General features: G+C 41.3%; 1 protein-coding gene across 1 annotated transcript in view; it reads right to left on the bottom strand.

Annotated features, from left to right (window-relative positions):
* Positions 1-1,470: 1,470 nt before the first annotated feature.
* The window catches only part of LOC124722658 (SET and MYND domain-containing protein 4-like), a 183,751-nt gene continuing 166,510 nt past the window's right edge, over positions 1,471-18,711 (bottom strand). The window contains exons 8-9 of the mRNA XM_047247803.1: positions 16,360-16,646; positions 1,471-3,396 (exon numbers count right to left, since the gene is read on the bottom strand). Of these exons, the coding sequence (XP_047103759.1) occupies positions 3,078-3,396; positions 16,360-16,646 (606 nt within the window). The 3' untranslated portion in view covers positions 1,471-3,077. The remainder of the gene's footprint in view (positions 3,397-16,359; positions 16,647-18,711) is intronic.

Genomic DNA, 18,711 nt, shown 5'->3' with positions numbered 1-18,711 from the left:
TTCTTTTTTTGCGGAAGATCATTACCCACTTATCCGTTGGATCCACGCCCGGCCGCACAACCTAAATAACGTGAGCAAGGAACCTGTATTAGATACCACAAGCAAAAAAGAAGCAACAATTCCAGGTGCATAATACAGGGTGTCCCAAAAAGAATGACCCGATTTTAAATATAATTATTTATTAGGAAGAAGGGCTTAACACCAAGAAATTGCATTTTAAATTACTCAGAAAAGACAAAAGTTTCTAAAAATCCATTGTAAATGTTCAAAATGTTCTCTATTGGCTGCACGGATGACATCTAGCTGATAGCCAAATTCATCCAAAAAATGTTAAAATATGCGTGAAATTTTATGGGACTTAAATGGTTCAAATGGCTCTGAGTACTATGGGACTTAACATCTGTGGTCATCAGTCCCCTAGGACTTAGAACTACTTAAACCTAACTAACCTAAGGACATCACACAACACCCAGCCATCACCAGGCAGAGAAAATCCCTGACGCCGCCGGGAATCGAACCCGGGAACCCGGGTGTGGGAAGCGAGAACGCTACCGCACGACCACGAGCTGCGGGCTGGGACTTAACTGCTAAGGTCATCAGTCCCTAAGCTTACACACTACTTTACCTAAATTATCCTAAGGACAAACACACACACCGATGCCCGAGGGAGGACTCGAACCTCCGCCCCGGCGGCACAGTACATGACTGCAGCGCCTTAGACCGCCTTTTTTTTTTTTTTTTTTTATTTTTATTTTTTTTTTTAGATCTCATTTTGTTCGCTTTCGTTCGTTGTATCTGCTCGGGGCGGACGTCGTAAGATACCAGTTTTAGTTCGTTGTTGATCGGTGAAGTCAGTTTTTTTATTACAGGGGGCAGGTAACTGCTCGGCTAATGCCGCGCGGCAAAATTCATCCCAAACTGAGCGTAAGGTGTCTTCTGTCACTGAACCTACAGCAGCTGATATTCTGATTTTTAGTTCATCAATGCCACGAGGTAATGGAGGAACCTAAACACATTGCGTAACATATCCCCATAGGAAGAAATCACATGGTGTTAAGTCGGGGGACCTAGGAGGCCAAGAGTGTAAAGCCTGGTCTCGCGGTCTTGTAAGCCCTATCCAACGTTGAGGCACTTTGTCACTGAGGATGCGCTCGTAGTGACATCTAGCGGATTCTTTTCTGAAATTCTAGGCCATGCCGATTACATCTAGCGCTGTTTCAGTTACCTAGTGACATTTGTCTCAATATTATTACAAGTTAAAATCGGGTCATTCTTTTTGGGGCACCCTGTACATTCTCCATTCGTTCTACTGCAGTATTTGCTTGTATCTTCATGTAAAGTTCCTCATAATCTCCAACTGATAAGACTTCATGGGGCTGTCGTAATTTTGGGTTAACAAGGCATTAAACTATAATGACTGCCCAGCATTTGTAAATACGGTAGAAGGATTTTATCATTAAATATGCAGCATTAACAGAGATTAAAAATTTATTGTCCTTTACAGTATAACGAACGCAGAAGTGTGTTTTACTATTGTTACTGCATATTACATATACCAGCCCAGTGCATCAAAAGTAGCAGAGAAAGTGAAAAATCTTTAACTCGAAAATATTGCCAGTAGTGTGCTTTTTTTTATAATTTGGTTTGCTCCCTCACAGGAAAGCAAGCATTATATCAACAATGCAAAAACAGTTGCCCCAGTAGTCACTTTTTGGCCGAAAGACAGCGCTATAACATTCTCACTAGGGGACCGCGTCTACTCGTTGTCACCGATTTCGTCCAAATTTATGGGATATGTAGTGCTTGACCAGAAATGAAAGTGATGGAAGTGGCGGCTCCAGACAGCCGAGAGTTTAGAAGAAATAGCATTTTTGGCGCGGATCGGGCGACTCGTGCTATTTATGTTAGTGTAGCATCCAGGCGACGGTTGGCGCAGCGGAATAAGTACAGAACGGTAATCCGAGAGTCGCACGGCACGGTCCATAAGCGAAAGCTTTTTTATTTTTTATTTTCAGTTTTTCTGTTACTTTCACTGAAAATAAACCATAGAATGCTCAGTATATTGTATTTATTAATATTTTCATAAAAGGCACGAAAAGGAATGGCAAAGGTCAACCTGCGATTGCAAATAAATTTCCAGGGCGAGATTGTAAGACGAAAATAAGAACTTAGAAAAAGAAATTAGATTCTTTGATTATTTTAAAGTTGATGGTTTACATGCGCTGGAGAGACACTCGTCGTAAAAACAGAGAAGGCACTAATTTTCGCGGCATCTTGTACACGTTATAAACGCTGTATTTTCACCATCACATGGTTGTTTTAAAGTTTCTCTAGAAAAACGTGGTTTACACACATAAAAGGTTCTCTCTCATCGGACATTTTAGCAGCAGACCATGCGTAACAAAGTCCTGCATGATAGTATTCCAATCCCTTCTTGGAAAAGTAACTGCATAGTCCTCGAGGACGCTGTAAGTACGACCCTTTCGTGGAAATTAATTTGGAGTCCCAAATTTTCCATTGCCTTTAATTTCATTCCTTTTATCAAAATATTAATAAATATAACATATTGATCATTATTTCGGATTATACACAATGTAAATAATGTAAAACTGAAAACAAATAAGAAAAAATTTCCACATAGGGACTCGAATCCACGATGCTCAGATTGCCGTTCAGCACTCTTATCGCTATCTGGATGGTACGCTAACATAAATGGCTCATGACTTGCCCGATCCTTGTAGAGTAGGCGCGGTTCTCTTGTCAGAGCTGCTGGATTTCATTATATTCTGGCAGGAATCTGGCATTATTAAAAAAATTATTTAATATTCACTGCGCATTTGCTGGGGGACTGAATCACACTACTAACGACACTCACAATCATTGATTCTTTTTCTGTTACTTTTGGCTCGACTGGTAGTTCACATGTGGATATCAACCATTTAGATTAATAAGGCATTAAATTATATCATCCTTAAAAAAACCATACACACACACGCACACACACACACACACACACACACACACAGTACAGCAAAAATTAGTAGCTTTACAGTTCCTACGAGCATTATCTTTTCATGTTAAAGAACTTTATCTTGTATGACGTTGGTGTTGCCAGTAAGACTCCAGCACTGATTCAGTACCTGTTGACATTTTAAAAAGTCTATGGATGGGTGAATGACGATGGGATCCAAGAAATGCATGTTCTTAGCGCACAGCTGTATAGCTATATCGAACTTTCCTTCCAAAAGTTTAGCGACAGCTTCCCTGTACGACTGTGAGAACTCGGCTATCTTACATGCTGTTTTCTTGAAGTCGACTTTCTTCTTACAGTGCGGACAGCGGCGAACTGCAGTCAGGTTGCTTTCTATCGGCTTCTTGCACTGCGGACATTTGTAACTGAAACATACACAATGGACAATCGTCACACTAATCGTGTTGTGACGTTAAGCACAAAGTGTGTAAAAATTATCATAGTCTGAAATGTGTTAGACAAACATTGTAATGAAATCTGTTAGGTATAAGACGCAGATGCTGATTGGGTATTTAAGGAGATGAAACAGCTAAAGTCATCAATCTCTCATTCACCGTCAGAACAGAAGCAGTGCACCAATCCCGTCTGTGTATACAGTAAATTCTGTGTGTAAATGTGAGAAAGTGTTCTATATGTTTGCTTAGCATGTTTCTGAGGTGAGGGAACAAGCCCTGTATTCGCGTATTGGGATGTGGAAAACGACCTAAAAACCCATCATCATCCATCCATGGGGTGGACTCTATCTGTGGTCAGTGTACCTCCCTGTGTCAGAAGTGCCCTCGTTAAGGGGACATTTTATGTGGAATTCGTTGAAATTTGACATTTTCTTTTTTCTACTCCATAATGTAGTTTGGACTTTCCTGGACATTTTGGTATATAATACATTAAAATCAGACAATTGTGAGACCTTCAAATAATAGTTTGAATGTTGATGTGTGACTGTCAAATTTCGTGGCTACGCATATACTGGCAGAGTTGAGCAGTCATATCTTGGGAACTACACAGTCTAGAAGGCTGTGAATTGCTTTGTTTTGTGCCTACTGCTACGTCTCAGAAGTTAGCATTAAAAACAAACAAATCAGTTCTTTGTTTCTGATACTAGTTTTCGTTGAAAGTAGTGTGATTATTGGCTATTTTTGTAGTAAGCTAACTTCTATTGCTTTTTAAACGTAAATAAAATGACTAAGCGTAAAAGTAACTTCAACAAACGCAAATTTGAGGGTACTTTCTTTCATCGAATATCAACTGATGAAAAGCCATGTCATGTTTTGTGTCCATCTCTACAAAACACTTTGTGTAAATATAGGCAAGCTGAATTTTCTGATACCCTGCATGAATTTACACATAAACATTCTCTTCCTTTGGCAGTAATGGAGGCAATCAATCCTATTTAGATATTTGGCAAATCCTGAGCTACTAAAGAAGTGTTTACATGGGAAGACCCAGAATGTGAATGAGTCCTTCAGTACTGTTGTGTGGTGCCGTCTGCCTAAAAATGTATTTGTTGGCCTTCTGACACTAAAGTTAGCAGTGTCTGATGCTGTAATAACTTTCAATGGTGGGAGCTATGAAAGACTTAAGGTTGTGGAGAAGTTGGGGACAATATTTGGACAGAACACAGCTAAAAGACTGCAGGAACTGAATGAACTTTGTATATGTGAAGCAGAGGTAGCTGCTCAGCAAATGACAAAAGAAGCAAGTAAGAAAAGGAGGAGGCAAGCACTGGGCTGTTGTGACACTGATGCAGACACAGTCTATGGGCCATGGCAATTCTAGTGCAGAAATGTAAGACTGTATAGGAATTTGTAATAAAAAAGTTTTAAATCTCAATATCTCTGAACTACGTTTTTTGCAATAGATGTCCCATTTTCTAGAAAAGTACTGATAGTAGAGACATGACATTTTCATAGCATTCCAAGTGTGAGATTCAACACGTATAGAATAAAAATAATTAAAATGTCCTGAGTTGTTTTGTTTTTATGTTCATTCATTTACAAAAATTATGTCAAAAAATTGAGTGTTTGAAAAAAAAAAAAAGATAACATGCGACACAATACAATTTTAGTAATAATTCTAGTTCAGTGTATCTAGAAAGGTGCATTCACTAATTATGGAAAATTATAAGTTGGTGTCTTAAAAAGTTTCCGAGATAATGGGTCACAAAATTCGATAATTTAACATTGGCGGCTTAGGGCATACAATGTCCCATTACGACATGCGATTATGCAAGCGGGCTAGGTATAAGAGCCCTGACTGAGTCTTTTTGAATAAAGGTGATTCTATGAGATTATTCTTTCCGGTGAGGCATTTGGTTCACTAAAATGTCTGAAGCATAAGCTGAAACTATTCTTCAGTTTTGACAGAAAAATGTTCATTCCCTTAGAAATGTGTACCAAAAATAATAAAAATGAAGAAATCTACATGTGTATGCATATTGTCGTTTATTTTGCATATCAAAGACCTACCATACAATATTTGTATCAATCTCAGACTTTCTGCAGACGATGTAGTTTCTATAATGATGGGCTACATTAGAAAAAGTACACAAATATTCAGTCTGATCTCGATAAGATTTCACAGTGGTGCAAAGTTTTAAATGTTGAGAAATATAAAGTTATGCATTCTACAATATGCAAAAACTTGGTATCCTATGATTACGATATCAATTATTCACAATTGGGATCAGAAATTTGATATAAATATTTGATTGTAGCAATTTATGGAGATATGGAATGAAATGTGGTAGCGTTAACAGTTAACCGCTCCATCTATGGCGTGGTACTTCATACTGGAGGGAAATCTTTTACGAGGATCATTGGACAATTAAAGAGACAAACTGGTCTGCAGAAAAATGCATTTATTTTTACAAAACAATACTTTTTCTACCTTTCAACATAATCCCCTTGAACATTTATGCACTTGTTCCAATGAGCTACAAGCTTTTTTATTCCAGCTGCAAAGAACTCTTTATCTTGATGTTTGAACCAATTTCCCACAAACTTTTTCACGTCCTCGTTGTCTTGGAACCTTTTCCTGCATAATGTCTCCTTCAGAGCACCAAACAAATGGAAATAACCAGGTGCTAAATCAGAACTGTAAGAGGGTGAGGCAGTAATTCCCAAACCATTTTGTCGATGGTTTCACGGGTTAGTTGAGCAATATGAGGACGTGCGTTGCCTTGCTGGAGAATCACACTTCTCCTCTGAGGCCCACAACATCTTTCTCTCATGGCTGGCTTCACCTTGTTTAGTATTGGCTGTTCATTGTACGCTGCTCTTCGAGATAATCACAAAAAACTGGACCTTCAGCAACCCAAAGAACTGTCAACATGACTTATCCTGCTGACACTTGGGTTTTGAATTTTTTCTTGACAAGTGAGTTGGTGTGCTTCCACTCTATGCTTTGTCTTTTTGATTCTGGCTCATAATAGTGAACCCAAGTTTCATCACAAGTTAAAATTTTGTTGAGGAAGTGCTAACCTTCTCTTTCATAACTTTCCTTTAGCTCTGTGCACACTCTCAACCTTGTTTCCTTCTGTAGCCGCGACAACTTGTTTGGGACCCATCTTGCACATGTTTTGCGGTACTTCAGCTTGTTACAGATAGTGTATGAACTGTATCAGTACTAACGTGAACCTAATCAACTATCATTTCCACAGTCACACGTCGGTCGGCACGAATAATTTCATCAATTCGACTTTCAAATGAGGGAGTTGAAACTGCAGCTGGTCGGCCAGAACGGTGATCGTCAGTCACTGAGTCGCGACCATTTTTGAACTACTCTACACACCTGTAAAAATTTGTGCGATTCATACAACCTTCACCATAAACTTTAGACATTCTGCAGTATATATTCATGGTTTCTCGCCTTCAGCAAGTAAAAAATGAATAACAGAATGTTGTTCAACTAATGTGGACGTTTCAAGCAGACTCGCCATCTTGAAATGTATTTTTGAGGTTATGAACAAAACAATGTTGATACATCAGCTGATCAGGGCTCATCCTAGTGGACAGCTTAAAGCCATATAAGTAACAAACTTGCCCTACTAACAGTTTTACCCCAGACCAGTTTGTCGTTTTAGTTATTGAATGACCCTCGTACATACAAATTTCACAAAGAAAATCCAGATATATCTCTACGGAGAAGAACGTGACGGGAAATGGTCAAATGATTTGGCATAAAAAACAGAATTCTGATCATCGCATGGAATGCAAGAAAATTCAGAAACAAAGAACTAGAACGTAATAGGATACTGACGAAACAAAAGACAGACATCAGGGTCATGTCTAAAACAAATAATAAGCTAAAATGGATCTGAGATCTAGATTATTACATTATGATTTACAGTGGACTACCACAACATAGAAGAACACGTTGCGGAGTGGCTGCACTTGTAAATAACGAATGGAAAAACATAATAATGAGCCAAGCTTACAGTAATGAAAGAATAATAACTGTGAGATTTAAGTAAGTAACAAGAGTGTATACGCACCAGAAGAAGAAAGAAAATATGATACAGCTACGTTCCGTGACAAATTACAACAAACAATGAACAGAATCAACAAAACAGACCATTTTTTGATATGTGGCGGTCTGAATGTCCATGATGGAAATTTGTCAGTACCATGTGTGATACGAACCTTTATGGATAATGGAACGAACAGCACTGGAGAAGAGCTCAGATAGTTCGCAACGTTCAGCAAGTTAAAATTAACTAATACTTTCCTCTGGAAAAATAAATAGCCATAAATGCACAATGAGCGTGCGGAAGTGGAGGTCACTCATAGATTAAATAATCACAAACGAAAAATTCTTGTCTGAGACACATGGCGTTATAGAGGATGTGACATATTTGGACCACTATCTACTAGTGTCTGTATTTATACTGCTAGATAAATGGAGAAAGTAAATAATAATAATAATAATAAGCAAATTACCAACAGCTCAGTGAGTATACAAAATAAACTTCACCCAAGATGATAGCATAAGCACACTATATAAAAAAGATTAAATCAATATCTAGGAAAAAGTCAACTAGGAATAATGTTGATGAAGAGGGGCACAATTTAAGGAACTATATAGCAAATGCAATTAAAGGAGCAGTGTGGAAAAGAAAAAAAAGAACAAAACCGAAAAAAATTAAGAATATAGAATGATATATTAAAAGCAGAAAGCATACATAAAAGGGAAAAAATAAAGAATATGATAAGCTTCTGCAGAATAGCACACCTGAAGCAGGAAACCACTATCAACAGAAATTAAATTTTGGTAGACAACTTGTATGACAGGGCCATCAATAATCTTGGGACAGATTCATCTCTCACATCAAACATGATCTACCTGAAAGACAAACTCTAGCTTACTACGAAATGAAACAAATGAACTATTCAGAAAAAGTTACAGCAAACTGAATATAATTAAAGAATATGAAAGGACTGGACATTACCAAGAGTTACTGTGAAAACAGGATGATGCTGGGAACGATATGTGTTTTGATGAAGAAAATGAATGTGTAAATATTGACACTATAATAATGGATTAACTAAAAAAAATAACTTAAGAACTAAAAATAGGACAGCTGCAAGAATAGTTAGTTATTTATTAGTTATTTTCATGTTCTATGGATCATTTGCATGATAATTCCTAATGACGTGGAACGAGTCATTTTACATATACACTACAACTTAATTTTTAAATATTGCTATATGCTGAACATTTAATTTTTTTAAAAGTATCTAAAAACGTGAATATTTTCTACCCACCGCCTTTTACATATTACAATAATATAAATTCTTCTCCTGTATAGAAGGAGTTATCAAGGAGAAACTTTTTTAGTTTGTTGTAAAATTTTGCTTTGTCATCTGTTAGACATTTTATATCTCTGGGTAAGTTATCAAAATTTTTTGTTTCAGCACTGTGCACCCCATTTTGTCCTAAAGACAACCTTAATGTAGAGTAGTGAATCTCGTTTTTCCTTCTGGTGCTGTTGTAATTATGAACATCATTTTTTCTTTTGCACTGCAGTGGATTACGTACAACAAACTTCATGAGAGAATAAATATATTGTGAAGCAGTAGTCAGAATGTCCAACTCTTTAAACAGATGCCTATAAGATGATTGTGGACGTGCACTACATATTACGTTTTTGGGCAATGAAGACTTTCTTTCTTAAAGATGAGTTATCCCAGAACTTTATTCCATATGACATTATTGAATAAAAATATACAAAATATGTCAACTTTCTGATTTGTCTCTCCCCAAGATTTGCAATGAGTCTAAGTGCAAATGTAGCTGAACTAAGTTTTTTTAACAGTTTTAGCTGTGGCAGTTCTCCAAGGAGATCAAAATGAATTTAGAAAATGACATTATCTGTACAATAGAACGCCCCAAAGAAAAACAAACAGAATTTGATCTTGGAACCCACAAAGCTTGACAGATTTTGAAAAAACTTTCGATCGAGTTGATCAAAATAAATTATGGATAGTAATTAATGACAGTGGCTACCAAGCACAGATCACAAGGGTAATCAACAGCTTATACCCAGAAATAGTAGTATGTACAGGAGAGAATAGAGATAAAAATCAATCGATCAAGGAGTGAGATAGAGGTGTTCCTTTCCACTCTCTCTTTTTAACCTTTATATTACTAATGTCCTTAAAAGTTTGAAACTATACAATTATCCTGAAATTACATTAGATAAACACAGTAATCTAAGTGCTTTACAGTTCGCAGATGTTAAAGCATAATGCAAGGAAGTGAAAACGACATGCAGTTAGCAGTACACTAGCTAAACCAAATAAGTGCAGAACAATCTAATAATTTCACTGCATAAGACGAAATTTGTGGCCCTTCAAGGTAAATACCCACTACGACCAAAAACAGTAATTAACAACAAAGTAATTGAACAAACGTCATATTTTAAATACCTGAGCTGCCATGCGAGTGATAATGATATAGATGAAATGCTGCAAAAATATCAAATAACATGTGTAAAAATAATCACAAGTATGAACTACAAAATCCGAATAGTGACAAAAAAGTTTATAAAACTACGGCGATACCATTACTGTTGTATGGAAGCGAGAGTTGGATATACAAAAAGAAAAAAGTAAAAGTAAAATTCCGCTTTCTGGTCCTAGATGAGCCAACCGGTACCGACCGATCGCCGTTTCATCCTCTGCCTGTGGCATCATTGGATCAGGTAGGAAGAGGTATGTGGTCAGTATACCACTCTCCTGCTCGTTGTCGGGTTTCTTGACCTTGCAATCGCTACCAGTCGGTCGAATAGCTCCTCAGTTGGCCTCGCGAGGTTGAGTACACCCCAGTCCTCCCACCAAGGCAAAATCTCTGGCAGTGCTGGAAACTGATCCCGGGTTCCCATCGTGTCAGTCAACTGCACTGATTACTTAACTACCGCGGCGGACAAATAAAAAGAAAGATGACAACAGCAGAGATGAGATTTTTGAGGAGAGTAAAGGGCTGAACAACAAGGGATTTAATAAAGAATTAAGACTGAAATTAGTTGCATGTACATGCTCTTAATGAGAACATAACAGAATGTAGGCGGAGTTCGAAACAACATGCGAATAGAGTGAAAGGTGAAAGAATACCCAAGAAGACCCAGAACTACAATCCGAAACGAAGGACAGACGTATGTCGACCAAGTAAACGACGACTACAGTTATAAGAATCGAAAGACATGAATGCGAAGCAGCTGTTGAGGAGGGAGTAAGACAAGCTTTGTAGCCTTTTCCTGGTGTCATGTAATCTGTACACTGAAGAAGCAGTAAATGAAAGCAAGCAGAAATTTGGAAAGGGGATCAAAGCTAAGGGAAAAGCAATCAAAATTTTGAGAAAACTTTGAGGTTTGCCGATGACATTTTAATTATGTCAGACACGGAAAAGGACTCGGAAGATGAGTTGAATGGGAGGATAATGTCTTGAAAAGGGGTTATAAAATGGAAATCAACAATAGGAGAACAGTGGAATGCAGTATAATTAAATCAGATGAGATACTAAAACCAGTTAATGACTTTTGTAATTTGGGCAACAAAATAACTGACGAAGACCGAGGCAGAGAAGATATGAAGTGCAGACTGGGAATAGCAAGAAAAGCGTTCCTTCAGACAAGAAGAGAATGGAAGTTTTTGAAATGTAGTGCTACAGAAGAATGCTGAAGATTAGTTAGGTCAATCGAGTACCTAATGAAGAGGTACTGAACCGAAATGGGGAAATTAGAAATTTGTGGACTAGAAACCGTTCGGACAAGAAGAGAATAGAAGCTTTTGAAATGTGTTATTACAGAAGAATGCTGAAGATTAGATGGGTCGATTCAGTAACTAATAAGGACGCACTGAACTGAATTGGGAAAAAAAGAAATTTGTGGACTGTAAACTGTACAGACAAGAAGAGACTAGAACTTTTTAAATGTGATTTTATAGAAGAATGCTGAAGATTGGATGGGTCGATCGAATAACTAATGAAGAAGTACTGAACCGAACTGGGGAAAAAAGAAATTTTGTGGCAGCTAAAAGAAGGAATTGGCCGATAGGGCACGACTTCAGGCAGCAAGGAATCAGCAGTTTGGAAAGAAATGTGGGAGGGTAAAAATTGCAGAGGGAGACCAAGGCTTGGTACCGGATTGTGTGCTGACGTGAAATTTTCTGGCCTGTTAGAACTGTGTGTTGGGGATTGAGACTCGAACTGGGGACCTTTACCTTTCGGACGCAAGTATTCTGCCGAGTGAGCTACCCAAGCACGACTCACGACCCCTCCTCACAGCTTTACTTCCGCCAGTGCCTCGTCTCCTGCCTACGGTAGAGCACTTGCCAGTGAAAGGCAAAAGTCCCGAGTTCAAGTCTCGGTCCGGCACACAGTTTTAATCTGCCATGAAAGTTTCAGGTACAACTTTGATGTACACCATCCATCCAAAAAGTTTCAGGACTGATTTTATTCCCGGCGTATAAGCGTCGTCAGCGCAGTAACTGCACTGGCAACTTGAGCTGACAACTGTAAACAACAGATGTCCATTCGACCATTCATTTGTGAGCTGGCAGTCGTACAGCAGTAGTGTGTCAACGTTGGTCTGTCACAAATCGCAATGGAGAACATGTCCAACTGAAGTGTTCAAGACATTCTCTAGAATGTTTTGAAGAGGAGAAAAGGGTGTGCAAAGTTTGTTCCGCACACCGTTTAACTCCCGAACAAAAACAGCAATGCATGGACACCCGCCAAGATTTGACTAAAGTGGAAAACAGGGACAATTTTTTTCTCCAAATTATCATCGTGGGTGACGAGGCTTAGTGTTATTAATACGAACCACAAAACGACAGTGTGCAGACATTCACATGAAAGGCCAACGCTTTGACGACATTCAAGCCAACGTGGGGCGGTAGTTGAACGTCTCAAAGGAGGACTTTTCTGACGGTTTCACACGGTTGCACGAAATTTCTGTCCGTTCTTGTCAAGTGGCGGGAAACGATGTAGAACGTCTGAAGCATTAAAACCACCATCTTTACCCTACAAAATTTTTTATTAATCCAGACTCGAAATTTTTTTGACTGATTGGGTGTTTTGCAATGTATAAGCAGAGATGTAAAAAAACGAATTCTTCACAGTCGAATTGAAAAACTAGTTGAAGCCGAACTCGGGAAAGATCAATTTAAATGCTGTAGAAATGTTGGAACACGCGAGGCAATATTGACCCTACGACTTACAACTGTCTTAAAAGATAAGTTAAGGTAAGGCAAAGCTACGTTTCTAGCATTTGTAGGTTTAGAGAAAGCTTTCGACAATGTTGATTTGACTACTGTCTTTCAAATTCTGAAGGTGTCAGAGGTAAAATACAGGGAGCGAAAGGCTATTTACAGTTTGTACAGAAACCAAATGTCAGTTATAAGAGTCGAGTGGCAAGAAGGGGAAGCAGTGACTGAGAAGGGAGTGATCCATGGAGAGGAAATAAAAACTTTGAGGTTTGACGACGACATTGTAATTCTGTCAGAGACAGCAAAGGACCTGGAAGAGCTGTTGAAGGGAATGGACAGTGTCTCGAAAGGAAGATTTCAGATGAACATCAACAAAGCAAAACGAGGACAATGGGACGTAGTCGAATTAAATGAGGTGATGCTGAGGGAATTAGATTATGAAATGAGACACTTAAAATAGCACATGAGTTTTACTTTCTGGGTCGCAAAACAACTGATGATGGTAGAAGTAGAGAGCATATAAAATGTAGACTGGCAACGGCAAGGAAAGCGTTTCTGGAGAAGGGAAATTTGTTAACATCGAGTATATGGCTCTGAGCACTATGGGACTTAACAGCTGCGGTCATCAGTCCCCTAGAACTTAGAACTACTTAAACCTAACTAACTTAAGGACATCACACACATCCATGCCCGAGGCAGGATTCTAACCTGCGACCGCAGCGGTCGCGCCGTACCGGACTGAGCGCCTAGAACCGCATGACCACCGCGGCCGGCCATCGAGTATAGATTTAAGTGTCAGGAAGTCATTTCTGAAGGTATTTGTATGGAGTGTAGCCATGTATGGAAGTGAAACATGGACGATAAATAGTTTGGACAAGAAGAGAATAGAAGCTTTCGAAATGTGGTGCTACAGAAGAATGCTGAAGATTTGATGAGTAGATCACGTAACTAATGAGGAGGTACTGAATAGAATTGGGGAGAAGAGGAATTTGTGGCACAACTTGACTAGAAGAAGGGATCGGTTGGTAGGACATGATCTGAGGCATCAAGGGATCATCAATTTAGTACTGGAGTGAAGCGTGGAGCCGGCCGGTGTGCCTGAGCGGTTCTAGTCGCTTCAGTCTGGAAGCGCGCGACCGCTACAATCGCAGTTTCGAATCCTGCCTCGGGCATGGATGTGTGTGATGTCCTTAGGTTAGTTAGGTTTAAGTAGTTCTAAGTTCTAGGGGAGTGGTGACCTCAGATGTTAAGTCCCATAGTGCTCAGAGCCATTTGAGCCATTTGAACGTAGAGGGGTCACTTAAGTCGAGCCGACAGAGGTGTCTGTTGAACTTCCAGTGATTAATTTCAGCCGTGCTGTAACTGTCGTGAAGCTCCTCGATGTTTATGTCGAATTATACCATGGTACTCTTTGAATCATGAAAGGGTTTAACGTATAGTGATTGCCTTTGATTTTAGATGTCCTCGACCATTCCTCTTGCCAGTTCGATGACAAACGCTTTTTGTGAATGGATATTATATTTGTGAGAGGGAGTTTATCAAATTTAATAGCTTCATGTAGAGATGCTTACTTTTCTAGATCTCCTTGTTCATTCAGTTAGTCGGAGATGAAGAGGTTTGCACAGGATAGAGTACCATGGAGGACTGCATCAAACCAGTCTCTGGACTGAAGACCACAACAACGAGCAGAAAAAATGGGAAATTTGTGGTAAATTCCAATTAGATCTAACTGCTGAGATCATTGATCCCTAGGTTTACAAAGTACTTAATCTAACATAAACTAACTTACGCCACGGACAACACACACACCTATGCCCGAGGGAAGATTCGAACCTCCGACGGGGGAAGCCGCGCGAACCGTGGCAAGGCGCCTCACACCGCCTGGCTACACCGCTCGGCCAACAAGCAGAGATGAAGTGGCTTGTAGAGAGCGGATTTGCGTGAAGAGCTGTATCGAACCAGTCTTCAGACTGAAGAGGACAGTAGCAGCAAGAAAATTGAATATAATGTAAACTACCGGCCATTACAATTGCTACACCAAGAAAAAATGCAGATGATAAACAGATATTCATTGGACGAATATATTATAATGGAACTGACATGTGATTACATTTTCACGCAATTTGTGTGCATAGATCCTGAGAAATCAGTACCCAGAACAACCACCTCTGGCCGTAATAACGGCCTTGATACGCCTGGGCATTGAGTCAAACAGAGCGTGGATGGCGGGTACAGGTACAGCTGCCCATGCAGCTTCAACACAATACCACAGTTCATCAAGAGTAGTGACTGGCGTATTGTGACGAGCCAGTTGCTCGACCACATTGAACAGACGTTTTCAATTGCTGAGAGATCTGGAGAATGTGCTCTCCAGCGCAGCAGCCGAACATTTTCTGTATCCAGAAAGGCCCGAACAGGACCTGCAACACTCGGCCGTGCATTATCTTGCTGAAACGTAGGGTTTCGCAGGGATCGAATGAAGGGTAGAGCCACGGGTCGTAACACATCTGAAATGTAACGTCCACTGTTCAAAGTGCCGTCAATGCGAACAAGAGGTGACCGAGACGTGTAACTAATGGCACCCCATATCATCACGCCGGGTGATACGCCAGTATGGCGATGACGAATACACGCTTCCAATGTACGTTCACCGTGATGTCGCCAAACACGGATGCGACTATCATGATGCTGTAAACAGAACCTGGATTCATCCGAAAAAATGACGTATTGTCATTCGTGCACCCAGGTTCGTCGTTGAGTACACCATCGCAGGCGCTCCTGTCTGTGATGCAGCGTCAAGGGTAACCGCAGCCATGGTCTCCGAGCCGATAGTCCATGCTGCTGCAAACGTCGTCGAACTGTTCGTGCAGATGGTTGTTGTCTTGCAAACATCCCCATCTGTTGACTCAGGGATCGAGATGTGGCTGCACGATCCGTTACAAATGGCTCTGAGCACTATGGGACCTAACATCTGAGGTAATCAGTCCCCTAGAACTTAGAACTACTTAAACCTAACTAACCTAAGGACATCACACACATCCATGCCCGAGGCATGATTGGAACCTGCGACTGTAGCGGTCGCGCGGTTCCAGACTGCAGCGTCTAGAGCCGCTCGGCTACCCTGGCCAGCACGATCCGTTACAGCCATGCGGATAATGCCTGTCATCTCGACTGCTAGTGATGCGAGGCTGTTGGGATCCAGCACGGCGTTCCATATTGCCCTCCTGAATCCACCGATTGCGTATTCTGCTAAGTCATTGGATCTCGACCAACGCGGTAAACCGCAATCGTGATAGGCTACAATCCGACCTTTATCAAAGTCGGAAACGTGATGGTACGCATTTCTCCTCCTTACACGAGGCATCACAACAACGTTTCACCAGGCAACACCGGTCAACTGCTGTTTGTGTATGAGAAATCGGTCGGAAACTTTCCTCATGTCAGCACGTTGTAGGTGTCGCCACCGGCGCCAACCTTGTGTGAATGCACTGAGAAGCTAATTATTTGCATATCACAGCATCTTCCTCCCGTCGGTTAAATTTCGCGTCTGTAGCACGTCATCTTCGTGGTGTAGCAACTTTAATGGCCAGTAGTATAAAAAGAAGAAGAGGCGGCGGCACTGACCGCGTGGGCGGCAGCTGATGCACGAGCGGCCAGTCCTGCTCGCAGGGCGTGCAGGTGCAGGTGAAGAAGTACTGCGCGCGCAGCTGCTGCAGGCGCTCGTCGCGGTCCTCTGCCAGGAAGCTGGGCCCGTAGTTGTCGAGCAGCTCGGCGCCGCGCGCCACGGGCCGCGACGCACGCACTACGCACGCGCGGCCCGCCGTGTGTCGCGACACGTTGGGCCAGCAGGCGTGGTTGAGCAGGCTCACCGCAGGGTACACGGCGCCGCCCAGCTCCACTGGCTCGCCCTCCTGCTCACAGACAACACACGTAGACATGGGCCGAACTCGTTCATTCCCGTGAACTACTTCATTCATTTCACTCTTTGCCGTGAAGCGTTCAAATGAAGTAGTTCATTCATGAAGTACGGAAGCCTGGCGAAGTTGCCCAGGACGCCGCTCAGCCGCGGCTACGCTCGCTTCGCCTCGCTCGTACAATAAAGCTTCGTAATACTTCATAATTTTACCAACAGATGGCCGAACTATGCAGTAACGTGCACGCAACGTTTTATGCTCTTACAGCGACTGAGTTAAATAGAGCATGGTCGAAGGGGACAAAGGAAAGATAAACAGAGAAGCCTGTCACATATAAAGAAGGTATTACATTTAATCTTGCTCGACATTTTCTCATGAAGCGCCCAAAAAAGTCTTTATCTGACAAATGAAACATTATTTGTTGTATTCATGGACTGAAAACTAGGGCTACCAACGAAATGCAGCCCAGTTTTATGTTCCTTTTAAAATTTAATGCAAAATAGAATCAGTATGTTTACCACTGTCATAAAGTCTATACACCTACGTTAAGTAATTATTCAGAAGTTTTCCTTGAGATTATATTTTCGTTGAGAATAATAACCCTCCACATTCAAAACGTAAACTCTCACATGCAGTCACTAGTACGATTTCAGGTAAAATCCCTCTTTCAGTGTTATTAAGAAACCTTTTATTTTCATGTTGGCTGTGCGTGCTCACACAGCCAGCCTCTTCGTTTGTATCTTTAATATTCATTTGTCTGCAAGCGCTGCCAACGGTAGGTTACCCGTAGACGCGAAGTTTAACTGCAAAAACAGTCACGGGTAATGATGTCAGCACAGCAGGAAACAACTGACGCTGCTTTCCCCTATTCCCACATCACCCCTACCCATCGTAAACCTATCGTTCCCCACAAACACCGCCCGATTCGTCAACAGGCAGTAGAGGGAGGACTGAAGCCAAGGGAGGATGAGTGACGTAGCGCCGATGTAGTGGTAGAGGGAGAGGGGAAGAGAGTGAGATAACTAGAAAAAAGTGTGGTGTGTGCTATCTGTGAAGAGTTTGAAGTACCAGTTCATTGAAATTGAGTGGTTAGTTCACACTTCACTGGAGTGAAGCGTTCATTTGAACGACTCATTCACGAGCTCCCCAACACTAAACACACGTCTGCTGCGGACCTCACCCGACCATATTTTGTCACACGTAACCTACAAAAATACCAATGTAGACAAAAGTTTGTGACGCAGCATTTAATGTTTGTTATTTAAAGACCCCGTAAACGACAGAACGTATTTTACAAATTCGCTGTTACCTAGCTAAGGATTTGCCAAGCAAGCCCGTGTGTGTGTGTGTGTGTGTGTTGTTTAGGGAAGGAGACCACACAGCGAGGTCATCGGTCTCATCGGATTAGGGAAGGATTGGGAAGGAAATCGGCCGTGCCCTTTCAAAGGAACCATCCCGGCATTTGCCTGGAGCGATTTAGGGAAATCACGGAAAACCTAAATCAGGATGGCCGGACGCGGGATTGAACCGTCGTCCTCCCGAATGCGAGCAAGCCTGTACACGTTCAAACAATGTTTGTCAGTTTAACCTCAGTCTGAAGCAGGCGCTGTTCGTGTGTATTTTGACAGTAGTGAGAACGGCGACAAATGGCGACAAAACAGTCTTGGCATTCACTTTGGCACTGTGTTTAAAGAAGAAGAAGCACTCCGTCTTCAGGCCACAAGTGGCCCATCAGGACCATCCGACCGCCGTGTCATCCTCAGATGAGGATGCGGATAGGAAGAGCGTGTGGTAAGTACGCCGCTCTCCCGGTCATTATGATGGTTTTCTTTGACCGGAGACGCTACTATTCGGTCGAGTAGCTCCTCAGTTAGCATCACGAGACTGAGTGCACACCGAAAAAGGACAACAGCATATAGCGGCCCGGATGGTCCCCCATCCAAGCGCCGGCCACGCCGGACAGCGCTTAACTTCGGTGATCTGACGGGAACCGGTGTATCAACTGTGGCAAGGCCGTTGCAAAGAATGAGAAGAGGGAGAAGAAGAAGAAGAAGAAGAAGAC

This window comes from Schistocerca piceifrons, chromosome X (genome assembly GCF_021461385.2).
Source record: "Schistocerca piceifrons isolate TAMUIC-IGC-003096 chromosome X, iqSchPice1.1, whole genome shotgun sequence".
Lineage (NCBI taxonomy): Eukaryota > Metazoa > Arthropoda > Insecta > Orthoptera > Acrididae > Schistocerca > Schistocerca piceifrons.
Note: the sequence above shows the minus strand (reverse complement) of the source record. Positions and strands in the feature narration are given on the sequence as shown.